This window comes from Scatophagus argus, chromosome 18 (genome assembly GCF_020382885.2).
Source record: "Scatophagus argus isolate fScaArg1 chromosome 18, fScaArg1.pri, whole genome shotgun sequence".
Classification (NCBI taxonomy): Eukaryota; Metazoa; Chordata; class Actinopteri; family Scatophagidae; genus Scatophagus; species Scatophagus argus.
In genome coordinates, this window is record NC_058510.1 from 2,099,021 (window position 1) to 2,115,000 (window position 15,980).

The window sequence follows — 15,980 nt, forward strand, 5'->3', positions numbered from 1 at the left end:
AAATTTCATCTGGCTGAATACATGAAGTGTTTGCAGGAATAATTCAATGCCACAGTCTACTGAGCAAAAACGTTTTATTATAAGTTAAGAATAATGAAAAGTGATAAAAGATCTGCACAGCTGATACAAACTGTTTAAAAAGCTTAATTTAAAATCTAGAATAATAAAACACAGGATACAAACTGTATAATAAAACCAAGTTGGTCCAGATGTTTAAAACTTACGTAACAGTGTGTGAAAATCCATGACAGTAATAAGCTCAATGGGTGTAAATACGTAAAAATACGACCACATGAACAGAACAGAACCAGATTAAAATGGTTAAAAAACATTCTTTAAAACGCTGGTTTGATTTGATCACAGGATAAAATTCATTCACTGTAGTCATCAATAAAAAGTTGAACTGTCCCTTTACAGGACTGCAGTGTGAGTAACCGTATGTGTGTGTGTGTGTGTGTGTGTGTTCAGGCAGGCATCCTGAGTGCTGCAGGGTTTATGTTGATGTCACCGTAGGGTTCAGCCTGATGTGCGGTCGCCTGCCCAGCAGACAGCAGCTCTGACGAGGAGAAACATCATTAACACCATCAGAGTGTTTCACCGAATGTTACTGTGGAGGTCAGGGAGGACAATCTGACCAAAACTCAACACTGTAGTGTGCAGCGCTGGATTCCTCACCCAGCAGTGTGTGGAGCGCGAGGGCTGCAGTGGCGCGGTTGGCCTCCGGGGGCACCAGACAGCCAAAGGTGACTTCTCCACGTGTCTGCAGGCTGGAGCAGATCCAGCTGAAACAGGTGAGCAGGATAGGACTGATGAGTGGCTAATGTGTGATATTCACAAAGTCTCTCAGTAGTTTCGCTGTCTAACCCCGCTGGAGGAGATGAACCGAGACACTGTGGCTCAGGTTCATCCCTCAGGCTAACCGTTCGCTTCGCATTTTGAATTCCCAAGCAGATACCAGACAACTTCACATGTGGAGCAACCAGCGAGACTGGAGGGGAACAAGCGGAGTACAAACACAAACAGCATCACCAGACCAGGACCTCATCAAACACATTTCCACGAGGCTGGAAGTCTCAGCCGCTGTCTGAGTAAATGTGAGAATAAACCACCTCACCGACGTACAGGAAATATGAGCGTAACGCAGTCAAACAGAAGGTTCATCACTGAAACCACACCTTGTCAACACCTGAGGGAGATGCAGCAGCAGAAGAAGAAAACACGGCCACAGTGAGCCGCAGGCAACCTTTATTCAAACAGAAGCTACCACTCAAACAGAGGAGGGTAACGTGTCACAAAACACTCGTCGACCCTGCTGGAATCTGGAGCCTCAACAATCATGTGGAACAGGAAGCATCAATACGGAGCCGAAAGATCAGACTCAAGACTCAGCATGGGACAAAAATCTCAAAGAAAAGTTTCCCGCTATATTTATTCAATCCATGAGTCAATTCTGTGAGCCTTCAGGTGTGTGGTAAAGTACCTCAGCATGTCCCTGCTCTCCACGCCCGCCTGGGCCTCCGGCATCTCGATGTTCTCCTCTGCTATAGACTCCATCGGGAGCTGGGCCTCCTCAGCTGGAGACCTACACACACACACACACACACACACACAGTGATCTGTTTCTTCCTCCATCTATTTGTCCGTCTGTCTGTCCGTCTGAGACTCACCATCTGCTGACAGGAGTGATCATGCCGCTCACAGATTTGTCTTCTTTGGACATGTCCAGGATGGTGTCTAACGCAGCTGTTTACGCACAAACATGAAGAAACGCAAAACGCTTTGAATAAATGATGCGTTTGTCGGGCTGCCAAAGCACGATGTGAATAAAACGTGGAAGGCTTCTTACACGAGCCCTCAGCTGGCTGCAGTCCTGACTCGCTGGATATCTGAGACAGAGAGAGCGTCATGAAATGGAGACGAGGTTTATAATCCAATTTGTCTCACCGCTGAGCAGAACACACACTGCAGGCTAGTGGATAACCTTTATTATCTTAGCCACAGCTTTTCACGAATGCCCTCCCAGATTTTAGCTTGACTTGAAACTGTGTGTTTGGTGAGAATGTTGTCTTTCATTTGACTTCAGATCTTTACTGAAGACTCCTCCCACACAGACTCACCTCCCTCACAGCTGAGTGTCTCCTCTTCCTCTCTGTCCTCAGGATTTCTCTGTCCTGCTCTGACTCCCCTCTCGCCTCCTCGTCCTCTCCCTCCTGCCCTCTCGGTTCGGACGGGACGGCGAGCGATGCCTGTTGCCTCCACAGTGACTGCAGCTCGGCGTGGAGCAGGGCTGTGGACAGGTCAAAGGGCAGGCGTGGGTCACCACAAACTCAGAGAGTTTGTGGAAAGCAACTCAGAGGCTGTACTGTGATCAGGACGGATAAAATGTGTCAAAGCACCTATAAAGTTGTTACTGATTAGAAAACACACACAGAGGTTTTGATTATTTATACTAAGTAAAAAACCAAAAAGGCTGCAGGTGGAGTTGCTATCATCTGCAGGCATATGAGATCAGTCAGCACAGAATCAGGTGGAGTGTAGCACTTGACACTGACGTCCACAGGGGGAGCTGAAGAGCTGAGCAGGAGTGGCAGCCTTAGTCAAGGAGGAGAAGTCCAGCAGCACCTCGGACTGAGAGGAAGAAGAAAATATTAACTTGATGCTACATTTCAAACACAGTGGAGAGAGACAGAGACGGAGAGGGACAAGTCAATGACAGCGTCTCAGAGGAAATTAAATAAGGAAGGAGGGAAGAAGGATGGAAGGAAATAAAATCAATGAGCTCTCCCCCAGTGGGCTTAGAGAGCAGGAAGAGAACTGGAGAGCTGGAGTTTAATTAATCCACACTGGTGAAGCGACACTTTGATGCTAAGACTTTGATTACAGGATGGTACAGACTGAAACTCAACTGGTCAGCATTACAGCTGAAAGACTGTGCTTTTGTGTGTGCACAGAGTGTGTACAGCTTTTGCTTTGCTGCATGTGTGTGTGGTTCGGAGGGAGAAAATGTCTGCTTTTACTTGGTGTGAAATCACAGAAAAAGAGGAACAGAACCGCAGGCCTCATGACAGCCTGAAGTCTGAAATCCTGTCTTAACTCAGTTTAGGATTCTTTGTATGACAGAAACACGTTTCCTCCATGGATTTAAGAAAATCTTCTGTCTTGTCTTAGGACAGGAATTCAGCTATTACAGAAGCATCCTAACTGGAGAACTTCAGTTAGGAATCCTGCATTAGGATGGCAGCAGCGTGAAGATGGGAGAAGCCCGGGACTATTATGACTGCAAGGCTAACTGTAACTGTTGTAGACGCTAGCAGTGTTGTTGTCATGGATACGGGCAGTCTCATTTACAGATTGAAGAATGGAGTTTACTGGTGTAGTAAGATAAGACATGAGGTCTGAGACAGGAAGCAGTCATGAGTTTTATTGCTTCTGCAATAGCAAGAGAGGACGATTCTTATCTTTGCAAAGAGGTTCTTGGTTACCAAACGTCGCTTTAAATGACTGGAATATTCTGATAATGTAAAAACTGTCTGTCAGTGTGTTTCTGTACCAGGTCAAGGGTCTCGGCCAGCGGGTTCCCGATCTGTTCTGCCATTGCGCTGTCAGATATCTGGACCTCAGGGTCTGCAAAGACCAGCTGACGTCTGCGGGTTCCTCCAGGCTTCCTCAGAGGAGGAGCAACCACCTGACGTCAGGGTGAGAAACACACGGGTTTAAAGTTCACAGCACTGAGACGTCACACACCAGCACACAAGCTGGAAATTATGAATCTATGTGCTGACACACCCATTTGTGCTTTCCATTACTTGTTTCCGAAACGACACAAGCAGCTCATGAGTCACTTTGTGGAATGTAAACTGAAGCTGATGAACCTTCACAGCAGAAAACAGTTTGTCACTGTCATCTGTGTTTCCTTGGACAGCAGGCAAATAAAAAGGCTTAAGGTTCATAATGGGTACTAAAGTACACTAACTTTGGGTTTAATACTACTTAAGAAACAAAACATGTAGTCTGGCTGTTATCTACTTGTTGCGATAATTACCGTACATCTACATCTACATACATCCGTACATTCAGATTCTGCATAAAACTGAACAAACCGGTGACTTAGGACAAGACAAGACAAGACAACTTTATTTTTATAGTCCATTTTTACAAGCAGTTTGTCTCAAAGGGCTTTACATAACATCATAGCAACATCCTCTGCCCTTCGACCCTCACATTGACTCAGGAGAAACTCCCTCACCTAGGACGGGCAGACGTGCAATGGATGTTGCGAGGACGTTATGAGGCGTCACTTATGTCTCACCTCCTCATGGGGACATTCTGTTGCTCCGTTTCCCTCATTCCCAGATGCCCCAGAGGGTGGAGTTAGCATGGCAACCTGTAATGGGGTCATCTCCAGGTCAAGGGCCCCCAGAACCTCCACAGGCCGACCCGACTCCTCATCCAGCAGCCATATACTGTCCCGCTCGACTCCCAGCACCGTCTCCTTCAGCCTGGAGACAGCAGCGCTCAGTACACAAACCGTTTCAACCAACAGCAAATATAATCTGTCATGTGACATGTTTGACTTAAGACAGAATACTGAGTCACTTCAGGCTTCCTTGAAACTCCAGGATGTGGCAGTTCTTTTGTTAATATCTGCCTGTTTGTTAACAAGCTGTAACAAACACAAAAGCTCCTCACTGTGACCTAAAGGCTGAGGACTGATGATCAGCTGTCAGTTTAAAGTGTCTCTACGGGACTCACTGGTCAATAGAGGACATGACTCCTTCAGGATCCCTGGTCTTCTCCTCAGCCTGCCACTCCTCCACCTCTGTTGAAGACACAAGGATATAAAGTACACAACACAAATAAACAAGTAAGCACATAATGATCTCAGGTGGAAAAAGCTTCTTAACCCTTACTGACTTACATTATGAAAGAAACAGGTTTTCCTTGTTGAGACAAATTCCCTCTCTACCCTCTCACTTCTTCTTCTGTTAAAGCGAGGCAGGCTTTCTCAAACCCAAGAGACGGTCCCTCTCTATTCTACCCTGAAATCAAAATGTCTCCTGAAAGTAAACCTTTTCTCTCTGGCCGCAAAAGCACCGACAACTTCAGAAATGCCTTTTTTTCCCCCTCCAAGTAGAGCGTTGGCACAAAGAAGTCGACCCAGCTGACCGGTGCAGACACATTACAAAAGAGGAACACACCGTGGGGCTGAGAAACCTCCCAGATGAAATATGGTCAACAGTTTGAGACTAAAACACAAAGATTCAAAGCTTATCATAAAAGACAGAAGTGCACACACACACACACACACACCTCCACGAAACTGGTCAGGTTGATCCATCAACAAGTCGATATCTCTGGCTGTGGCTTCAGGGAGCTCATCCCCCTCAAAATGCTGACAGAGAAAAGGTAAAGGACAAAAGTGAGAGGAGAGGACAGGATAAAGTAATAAAGAAACAAGCTGAAGCAATGAGGCCTGTTTGGTGTCAGTGATGAATAATGTAAGAGAAGTGGCATAACACACAGCAACAACAAAAACAGAAGGATAAATAAAGAAATGACTAAATGTTTGCATGCAAGGCAAAAATAAACCCACAGGGCAGACGAGTGGAGGCGGAGGACAACAGAAATGTGAGCCACGCATCTCCATAAACAAACTGGGAGTGCAGGATGATGTAATTAAGTCAGATGTTATCAAGCCAAAATGCACTTCATCAGCTGATGGCGCTTCAGGAGGAGCATCATCAGTCCCTAAGTGACACAATGAGGAGGCTAACAGTGTTTGAGGTCGCTGCAGTGACACACACCTGCGTTTGAAATAAAACAGTTTGCCTTCTTTCAAACTGGATGGCAAACTTTGGAATAATCACAATAATAAGGAAGCATCCACACTTCCAAATAGGAAACCACTAAAGGACAGCAACAAAGACATCTGGAGCTCAGTTTACTACACTCTGTGGATTAATTGTTAAATTTTAAGGAACCACCGTTTGTTCTTGTTTGTCTTGTGTTGTTGTGTGTGTTTGTATGATAAGTATGTACATATTTGTGCAGGTGGGGATGCAGTATCGCCTGTGCTGTCAACGGTATTTGATTGCATGGTATGTTTGAGTTGTGGAGGAGCAACTCAAACAGGCTTGAGGCATGAAATTTTATTTCTCAAGAAATGATGACTACATAACATGTCGATATATTGAATTTATGGCAGATTCTTATTCAATCAAAGGGTATCTGGTATTTCATATCCAAGTTCCCCAACACTATTAACTTCACTGCACTGTACCAACCATTTAGAAAATTAATTGAACCTTTAAGCATACATAAAAAATTGTTTCCCGGAGATTAAAATACATTGTTGTAGCAAATGGACTGGAGAGCACAGAACCTTCCTTATCACATAGAGACAGGAGACACCAACAAACAAACAACTAAACTGTGACAAGGAATAAGTGAAGCTGTTGTGGGCACCCGGTCCACATACCAGCCCAGTGATTCACAGGACGTCTGCTGTAATAATGATGACTGCCATGTTTTCCTGTCTGTGTGCTCTGACAGAGAGTTTACCTCAGCAGCCGCGAAGAGCAACTCCTCCTTCTCCGTCAGGGTGATGGCAGCTGGAGGTGACCTGAAACCTGGTTTAACACAGCAGGAGGAGAGAGGAGCCAAGCATGTTTACAGTGTTTGTGAGTTCAGGGGGGGAAACACCAAAGAAATCTGAGCTTAGCCCAGGACTGAAGCATTTTTAATTAAGTGCATGCAGATAAAATGAGATCACTTTGCTGGGAACAGAGCATTTATTCACAATTTTACAAATGGGTGTGAAAATAGTGACCTTTCTATACTAAAAAAATGACATTTAGAATAAAAAGCACTGATGGAGTTTAACGATAATGTACAGGCCCTTTTGTTACAAAAACATAACCTTAAATAAAACCTCTGGAGATTGATGATCCTGACGGGAAACATGTAAACCAGTCTTACAAATCTCAGTCTGAATTATCTGTGTTTAAAGTGCTACATACAAGCACAGTGATAAACACTGTAGGTTGTGTCCTGTGTGAAGATGCACACAGATTTCTGTCTTCATCTCGTAGACACAAGTGAGTGATGGGAAATTGATTTTTTGGGTTCATAAACACGACTAAGAATTCAAAGGTTCACTTTGAAATGGGGCAACCTTATTAACCCATTATGACGTTTGGTCCTGAAATGTGGGCTTAAAAGGCAGCCGCCACTGATATGGGGCACAGATACAGTCTTTCAAATGTTACAGTATCAGTCTCACCCTCTTTGTCAAGTGTGGTGTGGGGACTGGGCACCAGGGAGTGCTGTGAACCTGCCTCTTCAGTCATCGACACCCGCTACAAACACACAGCACAAACATTATATAACCACAGAGAACAGCAAAACAGATTTATTTCATTTCACCTTTTTATGAGCATGTGTTTAAATCTGAGGTTGGGGTTGTTTAAGACCAGACTGATTCAGAAATAATATGTTTTCTTTTGTCTTCTTTTGCCTCTCTGTACCAAGAGGGTCTATGGTGAAGCTGATTCTTTAAATTCCACGTCAAGAACTCAACAGAAGGTTTTCATATTACTGTCCTCCCGTAGTCTCACACATTGGCTCTGATCGTGACTTAAATCCCATATCGTATTTCCACAGGGAAATATTACAAGAACGAAAAAGTTCAGCTGTATCTGTCAGATTTACAGCACACAGAGAAGTTACCAACTGGGATTTACTGAGAATACCAGTGGACTGTACAGAGGGATATTGCACATATGCTGTTAGAATGGAAGTGACTGGAGTGTAAGGCCATAAAACTGGTTCACTTGTATGTACTTGACTGTAAATTTGTAAACCATGTGGAAAAAACCCTGAAAAGCAACATCACAACAGCATCATATTTAATCATGTCAACCAATCTGTGTAGAGGCCACATATTCCATTGTGTTGGTGTGTGTGCTCTGTACGTGGAGTGTGTTTAGAAACAGCAATAGCAGCTGAGCTTTTGCACTGAATCTGGTCAGATGAACTCACTATTTAGTAATTTGAATGTTTCTTCAATTTACTGCTGTTTTGGACAGCATGACTGAAACAGAGGAGCTTGTGTGTTAGGTACACACAGCTCAGTCACCAGAATAAAATGTGGGCACTTTACATTTCTGCAAACTACAAACATGTCAGTTTTGTACGTCTTGTGGTGACTAAACCAGGTATTTTAAGGCAAAACATGATAACCACTAACCCTAACCACTTGTTTTTCATGCCTAAACTTAAATCTTAAGCACAGTGTTGTCACAACATCGAAGTGAAAACTGAAACGTAAAGTTTCAATATAATCTGTGGTCTGCAGAAACATACAGAGCCAACATACATTCTGGTGACTGGGTTGGTATTAAATAGTAAAGTGTAGTATAACTACTGTTACTATTATTATATTGACTGTTTTTCACAGTAGTGTTCACTGCTGCTCCTAATAAGAACATTCATCAAGCCTGCTCAAGTTAACAGACTGAATATTTGATAAAGTGCAGATTGCGGACACATACATTTGTGATACCCTTGTGGTACTTCAGGGACATTAGGTTACTGTACTTCCTGTACTGGTGTATGTTTTGTTAATGTACCTGGTGGATTTTATAGGGGCTGGGCAGTTGGTGTGATTCCATGAGACCGAAGAAAGGGTCCTGAGCTCCCTCGGCCTCCTGCATCGTGTACAGGCTGTCAGGTACATCCAAGGCCACCCTGTCAGATAAACAGACACGGACATGTCACTACCCAAAACATCACACACACATTTAGTAGTGCTGTACTGACTAATGTAACACTGTGCATACTTTCAGCTACACTGTTGGTTTCATGGATATGTAAAATAATATTAGAGGACTATGATTAATGTACAGCACCTTCAGAGAGCAGAGTGTGTAAATATATATTGTATCTGCAGAAACAAGAGCTCATACATCACTGCTGTTCCATAACTTGAGTTATTACATATTCATGAAGTCATTCACATGAAAGTAGCTCAATTTGTCCATCACTCACTCAATAAAACACTACCAACTCCTTTTTACAGTCTTTTTCCCCCAAACAATTTCCCTCATAAATATTCCAAAAGATGCCCCAGGATACAAAACACTTCTCCACTGTGCATGACTAAAGTGTGTGTGCGTGTGCAAACCTGTCACACTCAGCCATGTCGATACGTATGCATCTGTTATAGCGCAGCAAGCGGTCAATGGTCTGTTGAACCTCCTCTGGAAAACAGAAAAGGGAGTTAAAAGTATTTATACACAACTCTTAGCAGAAGCAGGAGCAGAGATGTCAAATTTCAGTCATCTGACACGACAAATGTAATGGAGGTGAGCAGATGACCATTCTGCATCCTCTCTACACAAGAGGAAGAGACAACAAAGGAAACAAGGCATCCTAGATAATGGACATTTATAGTATTTTCACCAAGGGTTATTTGGTATCCTGCAGGTTTACTTAAGTCCGCATGCTGCCACACCCTGGACTTCAACTAAAAAAGTGGGAAAATGTGAAAAATTCTGCGGGGTGCAATGGTCTTAGAGTAGATATTTGGATCACATTTTTAAAAGGTGACATTCTGAAACCAAGAAAACGAACCTCATATCATGTTTATGAAATACAGCATAAATATTATGTGATCTCAATTCCATGTGACAGCTATGGGAATCTTTTCCATTGAAAGATGAAATGAAATGCCATTTCTGAATTGAAGAGCCACTGATACAACAAACTGTGGCTCTTTTTTCTGCTTCTTTCTTCTCATCATCCTGCATTGCATTTCACTGTTTTCATCACCCATGACGATGGCATCATTGTGAATCTGTCAGATGAAACATCAGTGCCAGGGTGTAATTTAAGACCAGATGAAAAGAGATTGCTGAGCTCTACTTGACGATATTGCATTTTCAAATCAGACTTCCCACAGAGATTCGGAGATGTGTGACAATGGCAATGATTTGGTTTTACACCAAAACCACATTTCTGAGATGACAACATTTTGGATCTGACAGAGACAATTTAGCCGCTGCATTTTTCATTATTTGAACAAACAGCATTTTCATATTTCACCTGAGCTCACCTTGGAAAGCTGCCCCACAAAAAAGAATCTCATTTGAAAATCATTCTGCTTATTGCTGATCTTTCTTCAGATTCCTGGTATATGCTTCTGCAACAGTAACTAAACGTTCATTACGTGGTTTTAGTTTGTGTCTCCTCCACTTCTTCTTCTCTCTTACCTAACAGGAAGTCAGTGTATTGTGCACAGACATGTAGTCTGCAGTTTCTGGTTTTTCTACTCTTGCTTGTTTTACCTTGTCTTTTCCTCTTACCAAGAAGGAAACCACACTGCCTGTGGTAGACTACAACCACTCCATACTGCAGCTGGGATGACAGGTAGAGAGAGAACCGAGGCTTCGGTAGGTTGGGTTGTGGTGCAGGAACCTGAGCTGTCACATAATCCAAAATGTCCCCGCTGTAAACATTTCACAAAATGTATTATAAAATCTGAAACAAGCTACACTGGGTTGGTACACTGTTTAAATTCAGTAGGGAAATAACAATTGTACTATTTTAGGTAGTAATGCAAAGAGAGATAAAATGTTCAACTCTTTAACTTTGCTTTTAGTTTCAAACTCCGGTAGGTAAGAACAGTTTTACACCAAACTACACATGCTTAGAGCAAGCTGCTAAAGGTGTGGCACACTGATAAAATTAGTCATATATAAGGTTGCCAAAGGGAAATATAGGTATCTGATGATACAGAGTACAAAAATTAAACACAACGTGTATCTTTGCTAACATGCTGCTAGCAACAATTACCATGTCCGCTTGACATTAACTTTGAGAAGCTCTCTGCGAGTGACCCTGATACCTCTTGTGGCTGCTAGCCTGAAAAAAAAAAACAAAAAACAAAACAAAAACATATTTATACAATTTCTAGATAAACCTTAGCAGATAGGCTAATTTGTCATGTAGCTAACCTAAAGACATTCTGCTGTAGTAGCTGAACCAAGTCCGTACTATCTCGCTAGCTTTGTAGGTATAAGCAAATGAGCTATATATGTATTTATTTTCCTTAATCTTACCAAATTGTGGAAAAACATCCAGTATGGCGATGGAGTACATTTGGATAGTAAAACATTTTCTGCTTCTATATATAGCAAATATGTTGAGGAAAATGGTTAAAAATGAGGGATTAAAATAATAAAAGGTTAATAACGCGAACCAGTTTTCCCGCGATGAATCACATTGACCAATCAGGTTGCCAGATTCATCACATTGAAAGTAAACAAGGATGCATTCATGCAACACAGGAAAATGAGAAAACAGAGATTTTAGGTAAGAGTGTTTTAGGAAGTTAGGCTAATATGATAAAGAAACAAGTAGAGTAGCTATAGCATTACTCTAGGTTTTACAACTATGTCCTTGAGAGACAGGTAATTAGTAACCGGGGTCGAGTACATTTATTCATGTACTGTAGTCTGTTTATTTGTAATTTAGGTATTCCCTTTTATTCTGTACTTACATGAATACAGTATATTTACCCCACTACATCCACCACATCATAACTGTAATCTTTATTTTTCAGATATACCAAAATATAATCAGTTTATTAGAAAAGCCACCCGACCACACGTATTAACTCCATATCGGCTAATTACAGCATTTAAGATGAGACCTCGTAAGTAGGCCTAATGTTAGTTTTTACAGGAAACAAAAAGAGTAGGATTTTGATAGAAAAATTAATTTGACACATGTAACAAAACATGAATGAAAAATCAAGATCAAAACTTGTAAAACGTTTTGTCTTTTGTTTCAGCGTGTCTTTAAACGTGTGCTCAGTGAGTTCGTTTCATGGGAATATTTTGTAAATTATACATGTTAGCTAGGTATCTTCTAACTTTAAAAGTACTTTTCAGTTGTATAAAAATTACAGTTTCTATTTTTACACCGCCAAAGGGAGAGGAAAGTGCGACGTCACCGTCCTGATGGGAAGTGGTGAATGATTGGCCACGCCTCTGTGCGCGAGGGGGCAGGCAGTAACGTGAACGTCGGGCGGCGGAGTCCGATCGAAGGCGTACAGTCAGTGAGGAAACTACAGCAGGAGGAGAAGCAGTCTGTCGGTGTTACTTTGTGCAGTTTTCTCAGAACATTCCCTTTAAAATGGCGTATCACAGTCCGTACAAAGCTCCCCCGCACATCAGCGCTCCTCCGGACCAGGGCTTTCTGTGGAATATCTTTCAGAGGTGAGTGGGGAAAGGCGGGTTGTTGCGCGGCTGTCACTCCGCTCCGCAGTGAAAACTGCCGTCGTTCGTGGCGCGGAGAGGAAGAGGCTGGCGCTGGCGTGGTGGGAGTGACACTAAATGTTTCCCTTTCAGCTCGTCTTTAGTCTTTACTCTTGTGACCTGAGAGGTGCTTTTATCTGACGACGGAGTCCCGCAGTGAATTTAGTGATTTGTCAGTTCTGAGGTTACCTCTCAGTTGTAAAGCTTCCTGGATGTACTACACGTAGCCGGTGGCTAGTACACGTCACTCAGCTGGTCACATTGCTATGCATTAGATCACCATAAACCGCCAGTGTCCCAGAGCTTTGTTGTTGGTGTTAAATTGTCTTCAGGCAGCCAGCTTGATCAGCCAATGGGCTGTCTTGTACGGCAGGGAGAGTTTACAAACTGGGGTCCAAGGACCTCCAGGAGTCCTTGAAGCCTTGTGTTCTTTCTTCTTCCAGCAATAGGCATTTCAGTTTAAGCCTTTTCACTCAACAACAGATATGAGAGGACATTTCATGAATGAATTTTTCTACTCTGTGCACCAAATCAGCAGTGAAAAATAAAATCCTTTCGAGATGGGGTTTCCTAAAAGATTGAGCCAGTTGTGAGCGTACATGTCGCAGTGTGTTTCCGTGGGACTCTGACATGAGTACAACAGAAAGCTCTGTCCAAACAACCACACGCTGAGTTATTTTCTCCTGAGCTGATGTTGCAGTCAGCGTCAGTGGGGGATTTCAACCACTGATAGTCATCAATGTCACCGTAGCCTGAGTCAAAAGTGTGTCAGCAGCCAAGAAGGTCACAGTAGTAGGCAGAGAGGGAAACAGTTGATATGCTTTGGCCCCTGGTAGTAGTAAGCTATAGAGTTATGTAATACTGCAGAGGATTTTTTTTCCTGCTGCTTTGCTTTCTCACAACACTGAGATGCTGCACACATTGCGAGGCTTGAAAGAGCCTTTACAAGTTATGTGTGTATGGTGCAAATCTGCTTTAGACATCCGCAGGTTTGATGTGCACATTTTGTCTCATGTATGTGCTTGTCATGACCAGTGGGGCAAAAAAACACCCATCCATATGTGAAACAGTATATCACAGATCTTACAGTATCACAGTATGTCGAATCGTGGCCGCTGTGTCGCGATACGTGCCAGAGTCGTACCTGTACGCAGCATGTCTGATGACTGTGTACTAATGCTACAACAAACTGCTTTTATTATTTCAGTTAATCTGCCAGATTATTTATATTTTTAATTGTTCAGTGTATTAAATGTTCCAGAAAATGTTTGAGAAATGCTAACCAACAGTCCACAATCGAAGGATTCTTCATTTGCTGTCATAAATGACATTTAAGAAGCTGGAAGCAGCAAATGTTGGACATTTGAACTTGGAGGGGAGAAAAAAATGATTCAGCAATTGTACAAGAGGATGACTTTCATGAACGTTTAATCACATGAGCGTCGTGCTGCCTTATCTGGCAGAGCCATGCTGGAATTCCCTCAGCCATGTGACCAGAGTCAATAGAGCCGAGCCGACTCTGAAGGCCTCTCAATCTGTGTGACTCACACAGCATGACTCGTCTTTGGCTTCGGTCATCCCTTCAGTTTAAGACGGACTTTGTAACGGCCGTTGTCCTGTCGTTGTCCTGTTGTTGTCCTGTTGTTGTCCTGTCGTTGTCCTGTCGTTGTCCTGTCGTTGTCCTGTCGTTGTCCTGTTTGATCATGGCAGGAGAAGATGTGAAGTCACATTCACTCTTAGTGCGTTTCACGACGGCCCAGTGTAGTCTTGTATTGCCTGCTTTCTACAGAATGACATTGGCATGGCAAGAATGTGTGCACCCAACCCTTGAGGGGTTGAGACCAGCACCAGGCTCTGAGTTGGATTTAGATCAACAATGCAGATTCGTTGCTAAGCAGACACAACCGCATGTTTGCTGCGAGCACGACTGTGAGCCCATTAATGACAAAATCATAAGGAAGAAGTTTGGCTCCTCCAGAATAAATCAACAGGAATGAGGTAGTGAGTTTTATATAGATGATTCTATTTACATAAAGTAAAAGTTCAAGTGAGTGCAAAAACTTGGAACGGAAAGTTGGACGCCAGGATTTCCTGGGAAGGTTTTGCAAATGCAGCTTTAATTTGGGAGTTTCTGCTTTCCGCCATGACATCGCCTTACTTTTGGACCGTTTATGTGGAAAGTAGGACGGCTTTTGTTCCCCAAGCCATATTCCAGCCTGATTGCTTAATAGGAAACAGTGAAACACGGGAAAATCTGAGCAGGATAGCGGACTCAGTTGGGATGTTTTACGTTGCCCTGCTGATTTTACATACGAGCTCTGTGTGAGGGATGGAAAGTGCAGATGCTTAACTGTTTCTGCTGCCGGCAGGAGGGAGTTTTAATGATGTTTTCACTTTTTCTCCCTGCTTTATGTAAAAGTCTGGTGAGGTGACTTCTCCTGTAGCTGAGTGAGTGAGGGGGGGAGAAAAAGGGGGGAGAGCTCGTACTGTTTGTTTGCTGAAGGTTGGGTACCCCCAGTGCCCGAACCCGACCCCTCCTCAAAGCTCTCATTTATGTTTTTCTCCCCAAGGAGACCATTCAGGTCTCTTTATGTTAGTTTTTCGTCATTTAGGTGTGGCGAAGGTACACAGACGCATGGCTGAAGGCCGTGTAGAAACACTTGGAGGCTGCAGACGTGGAGATCTGACCACACGTAAAGCGTCCCAGCTGGAGCCCAGCCCACACAGTCAGCACTGTGTGAGAGTGTGGGGGTTTCCCTGTCGCCTCCCCTCCCCTCCCCTCTCTGCTGGTATTCAGGCCGTGTTTGTGGAGCGCGCTCTGTGTCGACAGGTTGGGTCAGGCGGGTTGCTAAGGAACGACTGAGTCACAGGATGTTGGGCCGAGATGCATTCAGACTGTGAGCCTGTTGTAAGTGTCAGCGTCCAGCCTGTTCATGTTTTCATGTCGCTGCATGTGTCTTAGCAGTTATCGGCTGCGTTGTATTTGTGGGGATGATTTCACTTTATCTGAGGCCGTTTCCCTCAAGCGTGCTCATTTCAAACAGTTTTTTTGTTCCTGCCGAAAGCTGCTGGATGTCCAGAAAGTATTTGAGTTAACGCTTTCTTTGCAGACCATATAAGGGGCATTCATAGTGCATTATAATGCTTTGTGATGCACTATGTCAACATTTATAAAACACTATAGATGTGTAGTGTATAATATATAGCGTATAATGAATTATAAACAACCAGCTATAGCAAGGGCTCATAGTGTGCTCTAACAGTCCACGCAGTGACATAGTTATCACCGTATGTGTTACGTAAAGTGAAGTACACATTGATGCTTCTATAATGATGCAAGGTGATGCATCATAAGGTTTCATTGTCGGTGGTGAAGTGTGCGTCCTCACGGCATTCAAAAAAGAAAACTCTGCTGCTTCACAGGTGATCAGTTTTGGTTTTGCTTTTACTTATCACACATCAAATATGTGAGATTCATTCATGCCGACACTACGCTGTCAGCGCCATTACGCTGTCAGCGCTATGCGTTGCTGGTGCGGTTGCCAACGTTCAGTTTCACTTTTAACACACACACACACCCCGACACGCGGGCTCTGATGTTATCTGGCCGGTCTCAGGGGAGCTACGAGTCTACAAACCTGCCTTGTGTGTTCCCATCAC

At 43.4% G+C, this 15,980-nt stretch overlaps 2 protein-coding genes across 7 annotated transcripts in view; one reads left to right on the plus strand and one right to left on the minus strand.

Annotated features, from left to right (window-relative positions):
- Positions 1-60: 60 nt before the first annotated feature.
- Positions 61-11,347, minus strand: rec8b (REC8 meiotic recombination protein b). Of its 5 annotated transcripts, none has more exons than XM_046371466.1 (18): positions 11,121-11,341; positions 10,855-10,923; positions 10,347-10,507; positions 9,185-9,260; positions 8,631-8,748; positions 7,283-7,358; positions 6,562-6,629; positions 5,311-5,392; positions 4,753-4,819; positions 4,310-4,499; positions 3,551-3,685; positions 2,553-2,628; positions 2,118-2,287; positions 1,847-1,886; positions 1,668-1,743; positions 1,481-1,582; positions 676-782; positions 61-556 (listed from the first exon to the last, which is right to left on the minus strand). In XM_046371466.1, the coding sequence occupies exons 1-18, from the start codon at positions 11,174-11,176 to the stop codon at positions 465-467; spliced, it is 1,761 nt and encodes a 586-aa protein (XP_046227422.1). In that variant the 5' UTR covers positions 11,177-11,341; the 3' UTR covers positions 61-464. The 5 variants fall into 5 exon arrangements, with proteins under 5 accessions (XP_046227422.1, XP_046227423.1, XP_046227425.1 ...); XM_046371467.1 differs by having other exon boundaries at positions 10,365-10,507; positions 11,121-11,331; XM_046371469.1 differs by lacking the exon at positions 11,121-11,341 and adding an exon at positions 11,016-11,066 and having other exon boundaries at positions 10,365-10,507.
- Positions 11,348-12,028: 681 nt separating this feature from the next.
- The window catches only part of pdcd6 (programmed cell death 6), a 12,297-nt gene continuing 8,345 nt past the window's right edge, over positions 12,029-15,980 (plus strand). The window contains exon 1 of one of the 2 annotated variants that reach the window (XM_046371475.1): positions 12,029-12,281. In XM_046371475.1, the coding sequence (XP_046227431.1) occupies positions 12,199-12,281 (83 nt within the window). In that variant the 5' untranslated portion in view covers positions 12,029-12,198. The remainder of the gene's footprint in view (positions 12,282-15,980) is intronic. The other variant, XM_046371477.1, reaches the window with a different exon arrangement.